This window comes from Cupressus sempervirens, chromosome 5 (genome assembly GCF_028749045.1).
Source record: "Cupressus sempervirens isolate cs-2001-9-10 chromosome 5, ASM2874904v1, whole genome shotgun sequence".
In the NCBI taxonomy this organism is placed as follows: Eukaryota; Viridiplantae; Streptophyta; class Pinopsida; order Cupressales; family Cupressaceae; genus Cupressus; species Cupressus sempervirens.
In genome coordinates, this window is record NC_143122.1 from 1,054,434,495 (window position 1) to 1,054,443,637 (window position 9,143).

At 33.9% G+C, this 9,143-nt stretch overlaps 1 protein-coding gene across 1 annotated transcript; it reads right to left on the reverse strand.

Annotated features, from left to right (window-relative positions):
- Window positions 1–6,906: 6,906 nt before the first annotated feature.
- LOC149559578 (uncharacterized) lies at window positions 6,907–7,674 on the reverse strand. Its single transcript, XM_089831517.1, has one exon. It carries the CDS (start codon window positions 7,672–7,674, stop codon window positions 6,907–6,909), a length of 768 nt encoding a protein of 255 aa, XP_089687643.1.
- Between the last annotated feature and the right edge of the window lie 1,469 nt (window positions 7,675–9,143).

Here is a 9,143-nt window from a genome sequence, read left to right on the forward strand (position 1 = left end):
ACGTGGTGTCTACAACATAATTTTATGTGCTACACCTTTGTGGGCTTATCCTCTCATCATCACACTTACTCCTGTGCTTAATGGAGGATAATCCACTCCTAGTGGACATGTGCTTGGTTGTAAGACTTATCAGTGTGCTGACTCCTAGACATTCCAGAAGCATTCTAGAGGCCTTTATATTTAGGCACTCCTAGCGTGTATGTACATGACATTACATAAATTGAATATCATATTACTATTCTAATCATACTTTGGTCTATTTTGTGCTTGTGCTTGAGTTCCTTGATCTTGGGTGATATTGTCCTAAGGCAAATTATTACAATCAATTGTGTTAATAGGACGTGCTCATCTTCTACAGTTTTGAAACTTGTTTCGAATGTCTTCCTCATCATATCCTAGTTTGTGATTGAGGCATTGGCCAGATGATAAAAAAAAATCTATTGCATTCTCTATTAGAATTTTTCCACACAGTCCTACGGCTACAATTTTGGTCTGCCATTCCTAGGATGTGAGTTTCTATGAAAAGGGCTTTGATATGTTCATTAGTGGTGACGCTTCCATCACCTAAGAATTTAGGAAAGTTTTTCTTGAACTAGATGAGAGTGGATGATATGTTACAAGCACTAGTGAACCTGTTGCAGGGCAGCCATAATTGTCCTAGCAAGGTATGGTGGAAAATTTACAACCGAACGAGCAACTACTTAAGTAAGGCTAATATGTGTAAAGTGTTGTATGATGAATTTTAATTTATAGGGGGTGAAGGTGGCCTACTCCTACTCTTCTTTTCACCCTTTCATTGATTTACTTCTAGGAGGGGGAAACCAAGTTTTGTAAGCTTTTCAAAAACAAGGTCTTGCCTTCCTTGATCTTTGGTGCTTCTGAGAAATCTTCTTTATTCCAAGGTGTTGAGTTAATTTCACCTCTGAGCTTCATGATATGCTTTTCTTTCTACTCTTCAAAGCTCTCTCCTCTGAACAACTCTTTCTAGTGCTTTGGCTCTAGCTTCTTCTTCTTGTAACACCTGGCTGGCATTTTTGTAGTGCTTTGTATCTCTCTTATTCCTCCAAATGAATGTATTTAGGGATGAGATTATATCTTCCTAATCATCTTGGAATCCAAGATTAGGTTGGAGTATTGGGACTAGGTTCTCATGAGGTAGTAACATCTTTCCTCAAGTTATAGGTTTATGGTCTAGCAACTGTTCAACTCCCCAGTAGAGTCACCAAAAATCTATTGGTAAATAGATTGTTCTTCTATCTTACCCTTTGAATGCCCAATATTCTTGAATGATATTTGGTTACAACAGTTGGGAAATCATAGCTTAGTGATTGAATTCTCTCTAAATTCTTACATACAACTCCCACAGATTTTGTGATTTTCAATGAATCATGTTTATTCCTAAATCTAAATGGGGTTTGTTCTTGACCCATGAATAGGAGAGGTCAACCAAGTTAGGCCTTAAAAGAAACTAACTTAGGAAAAGGTTTGAGTCTTAAAACTAACCAAGTCTACAAACCCACACATCTTATGAACTCATAGAGATTGATGAAATGTTAATGGATTCTATCTATGAATCAACTACTTAACTGAAATCTTCTAATTTTAATAAAGAAAAGAACTAACTTGCAAGAAAACACAAAATATAATCTCTTTAAACTTTCAATAACACTATTATTATCTACAACTTTTTTCATTTAACAAGGGAATAAAACTTTGTTTATTCCTTAACTCAATTCAACTGAAAGAGATATTCTAAGTTAAATCACAAAAATAATGGAATAGTAAATAATCAACACAAAATACATTCAACTTGTCTCTGCAATATGAAGTATCTCACACCAAAAATTAGCCAACCTTTTATTAATCTTTCAATTAGGTACATATAGGATTTCAAGATGACCATTACAAATGAAACTCAAATCGGTTCATCTCCTCAAAATTGACAAATGGAAAGGAGCTAATTGCCAGTTACAATAATTACATCAAAATATGAATGGGTGAGATAAGAATCACTTCAACTTCTTTCCTTTTTCTGACTTTGCCTTACAGGCTTTGGCGGCAACAATAATTGGGATCAACTCTTCATGTCCATGAACATAAATGTTAGTGTATCTTAAGAGCCACTTGGAATCCTTCTTCTGCTACTAGGATCATTTCATATTTGAATTGCATACTCTATAGTCATTCGAAAGGGCTCATCTCCCTTATGCAGAATCTTTGCCTCTATAGCTTCTTTAGCCTTCATGTGGATGATCATTTTCAATAAGGAAATGCAATCCTCACTCTTGGATTTCTCTAATGAAAGGGTAGCTTGGTTAGCTGAGATATTATCTTTCTCTTTTTTGAGCCTCAATACTGCATTACCCAGTTGCTCTATGATTGCAAGACCTTCAAACTTGAGTTTTCCACTCTAGTCCCTACCAATATGCTCAAAGTGTTTTCTTCTTGTAGCTAGGAAATGATAGCTTGAATTTTTATGGTTGTAGGGTCATTGGTGGTTGACACTCCTAAGATGCTTGCTAGAGGGGTGACTAGTTGCCTGATGAAGCAATTAAGTTCAAACATTTCTACCTTCATTCTAACTTTAGCCAACTTAACGATTTTGTGTTGTCCTTCTATCACATCATTTGTTGATTTCCATAGGCCCACCTTGGTGTCATGTCTAACTTCTCCAAGGTCTACAGAATGCAGTGCAAAGTTCTCTGTAGAAATGTCTTCAATTCTCCCTTCCTTGGTGGGTTTAACAATCTCCATAGTCAAATGTCTTGTATCAAGATCTTGGCCAAGGATCGACAGGGTCTTTTGCTTCTTAACTTTACTCAAAGCTAATCTATAATGGATAGCTACAAACAAAGTTTCTTTATTTGGGGCTCCCTCTTCTTTACTCTTCCTCTTTCTGTCCAAGGTGTCTTTCATCCATGATTCTATGTCAATCACTTTAGATGCAGTCCTAAGTGTGTCTACATTGAACATTTTCCTTTTGACTAGAGTCAATATTTTCACAGCTAAAGAGAAAGGGTTCTTTGGGACTTGGGAAATAAGTTTTGAATCTTTTGGATCCTTCTTTATTTCTGTGGTCTTTGTAGCTTTTTTGAGCTCGGTAGACTCGCTCTCGCTACTTCCACCATCTCCAAGGTCCACCACTTGTATTCGGGGACTACTTAGTAGGAGTAATGCAAGATTCACAGATGGGATCAGACTGTTGTGGGGTGAGAGGGCCACCATGATCATAATGTCCCTCAATTCCTTTGTCTTCTTCTTTTTTTCCCCTGTTTCAATTTTGATCTTTTGTACTGAATGATCCTGACAAGTTTTATCAAGGGGGATATTCTTTTTAGGATGATTGGTCACCTCCACTAGCTAGTTGAGCAAGCTCTTGAGTGATAGGCAAGACTGTACCTAAGGCACCACTTTGGGAAGAGGAGGTTGTCACTATATCCAGAGATGCTTGGGTGGTTGTACCTTTGCTCCTACTTCACTATGTCATGGCCCATTCAACCCATTTTCCAATTCTCTTGTAGATTATGGCCATTATCATGTCTAGGTTTGCCAAAACTTCTTTGTAAGATTTTGAATTTATTGGAGCACTCCTTAGCTTAGTCAAGTAAGTGTTGCTATACATGTTCTGACCATTGTCTTCAACTCCTTCTACATCAATGTTAATCTTATACATTTTCACATGGTCGACTATCAATCTCTCAAAGGCTTGATCATGACTCTCGAACTCATCTTTATAGTTGGCCCAATAGTCCTCAATGGTAGTAACATGCTTTATCATGCTCCCTATTTGCAATACATCTTTGGCATACCCATTTGGGCCGAACATGAGCCTTAGGACTTCATATGTGTCTCGCTTATATTTCTTCTCAAAAACTTTCATCATGTTTTTTGGCATCAGACTGAGTGTCAGAGGTGAAGGCTCTAACTTTCACAAGGAATTCTTGTCCTTTCTTCTTTAGGCTCTCGCTCAGTATATTCACTTGTAGGGCTTTCCTTTTGATCTCGATCAACATGATCATGTTGCTTAGGTACCTTGGTAACTTTAAGGGGAATCCATCAAATGTCTTAAGACACAAATATGAAAATGATGAGAACTAAATGAAGAAACATCCAAATTGACTAATGGAAACCAAGGCTTCTGGGCTAAATCTCCTTTCGGAGCATCCCTATAGCTCCCTACAAATCCTCATAGTAAATGCATCATTCACCTTAACATATAATCTGAATAACTATTCTATAACTATAGACATGGATAGAATTCATAAGATTTAAGATCATCAGGGAAAGTTTCTAATCTTGGGAGGCCAAGCCATAATTGGAGTGAGGCCAACATATAAATCAAGAAGGAAGACATGTAGAATGTATTATAGAACTTGGCTGCCTAGAGAGTATTGGACATAATTTTGCTTACCTCTTGAGCCCAGTCAATGTATTGGGTATTTGAGAAAATTACTTGAACTAAAAAGAAATATTGCTTGACAAAATCCAAAGCTTCTACCTTACCTTTCAAACTATGCAAGAGGACCAAAATATCAATGATTTTTGGCTTAAGGTTTGTCCCAAACAAGGTTTTGGGAACTTTACTCTTATCACTCCATGGTTTCTAGAACCATGTCCTCCTGATTTATTTCCTCCAAATCATCTTTTTAACTAAGAATTTTGAGATGGCTCCACCAAAGCCTAAATTGGGGAACTCCTCTTGCTCTAGCACCTGAAGGCAATTCACCATTGTTTGCCTATCAACTGAGATTAGCACTGTATCATCGAGTAGCACAATTTGCCTAGTTTCTAGGTTGTAATGATGACTAAATTCATAAATAAACTCAAGGGCTTGGACCACAACCAAGAAACTAGTTGTTTCAACTAAACCACATCCTTGGAGCTTCTTGAATGATGGGATGAGCATTCTTCACATACTGATGGTGATGACAACTGCTCATTGTTGCAGAGTTAGTTTGGGGCTATTTTGTTGAGTGGTAACTTTGACAATGGTGTAGAAGCTCAACAAAGAGAAATAACCTCAAATCCATTTCTTTCCTACGTATTTTGATAACTTTTCTCTCTGAATAATGGTGGTCAATTCATATAATTAGCTTGTCACCTTGATTTTATGTTATTTTTAAAAAATTTAATACATTCATTTTGAAATTTTTTTGATTGTCTTTCCAATATTAACATTTAATATTTTTAAATACTTGATTTAGATTTAAATCATTTTTCAACAAATTTTGGGACAGGGGAATGAGGGGACAAGATGGGGGGGCAAAAGGCCTAAATTTGGGGATGGCAAGATGATTGATGGGGCTTGGAGCAGAGCTAATATAGATATTGTGCTTAAAAAACTAGTTATGAAGAATGTATAAGAATCGCATTTCAAATGAAATTGTGGTAAATTAGTAAAATAACAAAATTGCAAATACTAAATAGTAAATAGTAAAATACTAAGATATGAATTGTATGTGTCAAATATGACTGTTGATTGTGACTGATATTTTATGAACAGTGATAGAGTCATTTACCACTGTTTATATGAAACCCTTATACACTGAGATTAACCATATATGAAAATGGAATTGGATAATCTGATAATCAATTCTTGTGCAAGTTTTTTTTTTCTATTCTTGCATTCTCTCATCTTGATGATGGATCATGGAGTGTGATCCGAAATGTTGATGGTATAAAAACTTAATGGATCATGGAGTGTGATCCGAAACGTTGATGCTAAAAATACTTACACAATAAAATCTAGATATAAATTCACACATTTCAAATGAACTGTGGAAATCTAATAATGGTAACCAAATGTTGGATAAATATGACAGTAGCAATAAAAATGGAAACACCAACATAGAAACCCCAGTTCTGATTTTTATTTAGGGTAGCTAGTCTAATCACTAATCAGCAATAATGTATGCAACAATAGCTGCAAACCTTCATAAAGCTAAAAGTGCTTTTCAGAAATGTGAAATTTCAAGTCTGAGGGCTTGCCAAGGGATGTAATAGTTTGACTAAACTTCTTTATCGATAACTTAATAGTAGAGTGAAACTCATTTAAAGCAAAATGCTAACTAATAATTTTACAGACTGTCATATAAGCTTGAAAGGGCAGAAGTAGAAATCTTGATATTATTCACATCCCATTACACTACAAATGTTTTCAGTTTTCATTGGTTTTTCGTCCTTTTAGATTAAGCTAAACACCAAAGATTCACTAGTATGGTTTTTAAAGTTCCCGAACAACGGGTGCAAACAGTACAGTTCTTTACATTTGGGGTTTAGATTAAGAGAAACCACTATCAATATCTCACAAAAAGTTTCCAGGTTTCACAGCCATCAAGAGCTTTTAGGATCCATTTCACAACCAAAGAAATATCCTTAATATACAAAATTTGTAGGGTATATTCTCCTCTAAATTCTAGGTTTGCAACTTCATTTGTTTAACCATCTTCTTCATCACCAGTGACCACATGTCCCTTTAGTGAGAACATAAGCAATTTGGATTTAAAGGTACACCACTTGTTTAGACTACCTCAATTTGCACAGGAAATAACACCATGTCACTAGCAAAATTGTGTTCTAACAGGAATTTATTATTTGGTAAAGACAAACCTCTATGGGGTGGCCCTAAACAATTATACCTTAGTGAAGAATTTCAGCTTCAATAGCAAAGGAAGGGTCAAAGAACTACCCTATCTAATAAATCTTTGAAGCTCAAAAGGTGAGGAGAACATGTAATATTCCTTAGGGTAAAATAAAGAACCCCCAAGGATAGTGAATAGAAACTGGTTAGGGTTCCACTCAGGTACGTATGGGTTTTGTTCTTTAAACCAGCAACTAGAAGTATGCAGATCTGCCAGTTATATGCCAGCAATGATTGTAAATGCAGTGGTAGCACCTTCTTATGTGTTACATGTTGTGAAATCCAAGAATATCTTTCTTCAGTTTTTCATAGGTTGCCTCATGCTCTATGAAATCAGGATCTGGTTTAAAAACATCTAGACCAGCTTCTTGATCAAGTTCATCTTCTAGGAAAAATTCATGTGTTAACTGATCCTCTTGCTCTACAAGATCCAATTCTGGACACACAATTGGATGACCCTCAAACTTTGTTTTGCAAATTGCAAAAAGACCTTCAATTAAAAACTGCACTCGTTTGTTAATTTCCCCCTCATGGAGAATACCTCTAAATCTTTCAAAAAACCCATAGAGACCCTTGGGTGAAAGGTCTTGCAACAAAGATCCACATTCTTTAACAAACCCAACAGCAACCTCTACACTATCATCTGTAGAATTCTCAAGTAAAAGAGTAAGCAGTTCCAAGGCAACGATCTCATGTGCAACTTGTTGATTCACTAAATGAGCTATGAATTTTGCTGCTGCTATCAACAGGTGCTTGTCATTGCGCTTGTATGCCCTTTTGAGCTGTAATATAGTCCTTCGCAAGAGCAGATTACCAACTTCAGGAAACTTGGTGTTAACTACAGCAACCAAGGCAGCAAAAACATCTGTGAATCCAGGGGATGCCATTTGGGATTTCATACAGGACCTACAAAATAGACCCCTTCCACGGATCAGATTCTCTGCAAACAATTCTGGAATGATGGTCTTGATGTTGGATGCATTTACCTTATTTACCAACCCATTGATACTCTTTCGTAGGGCATCCCATGTCATCCGCTAGTATTCCACACTACTCTTATCTTCGACATCGGGCATCATTTGTGCCAGCTTGGATGGGGGAATGTAAACCCCCCCACTTCTTCCAGTACCCTCGACATTCCCATTATGAGATGGAGCGGGCACACCAAAAATTTTCATTTACACTGCCAGTCTGTCCCACTTGTTTGTATTGCCTGTCTCCTTATGAGACCTAATTTTCTCATAACCATCTTTTTCTTCAGGCTTCTCTTTTATGTGACTCCTCGTTTCTCTATATCCGTAAAGCATTACATATACTTTTAATAGAAATAAAATTTCAATAAATCATAAATCATATCCAAGAGTGATTAAAAATAAAAATCATAGAATATTTTTCAATATTTTTATTAAAAACTATACTGACAATTTTACTTATTTAATATCGTATATTATATTAGCAGTCACATGCTTTTGTACATGCAATAGTGGGCCGATAGGAAATGGGATTTAAGAGAAAAATGTAGAATGAACATTAAATAATGTAAATATAGGTTTTTTTAAAATAAAAATAAAAAAATTTAAAGATTAAAACATAGATATAAAATTTACAATATTTAAGAAATTTGAATATTGCTTAAGAAACATGTTCAATAATTTAAATATTTTACAATTAAATTCAATTTATCAAATATGAAAAAAAAATCAAAAAATTTATTAGAAAAAATTAATATGAAAAATACAAAACTAATAATATGAAAAATAGCGACATCTCTAACAAATATTCTATTGACTAAATAAATTATAGAAATTGAAAAATAATATTTAACCAAAAAATTAAATTAATTAAAAAAGAGTAATTTAAAAACTAAAACTTAAATTAATTTAAAAAAATGAACAGTTTAATAAACAGAGATCACAACATAATCTAATGTGAGATAACAAGTAATTTTTTTTAAATAAATAAGAAAAAAAATACTTAAAAGTGGATATTTAAATCATAATCTTATGTGAACAAATTAGATTATTAATAATTTTTAATTTAAATAACAAAATATTTACTAAAATATTTTAAATAGATTAATAAATATTATTTATTTAAATTAAATTTATTAAATATGAAAAAAAAAAATTTTAAAACCCATCAAAAACTATATTACGAAATATTAACAAGAGAAATACAAAAAAGAGTCTAATAAATATTCTATTAACTAAATAAATTATAGAAACTAAAAAATAAAATTTAAAAAATAAAATTAAACTAATATAAAAAAAAAAATTAAAATTTTAAAAACTAAAATCTAAATCAATTTTAAAAATCAAAAGTTAATTGAATAGTTCACAACATGAGCTAATGTGAAGATCACAGCTAATAAATAGAAAAAGAAAAACAAGAGTTAAAACTAGAGATAACAACTAATAAATATCAAAAAACTGGCTGATAAATAATTAATGGGAAGGATTTTCAATTTTCCAGTCAAACTCTTGCAAAATTTTCGTCAAAAATT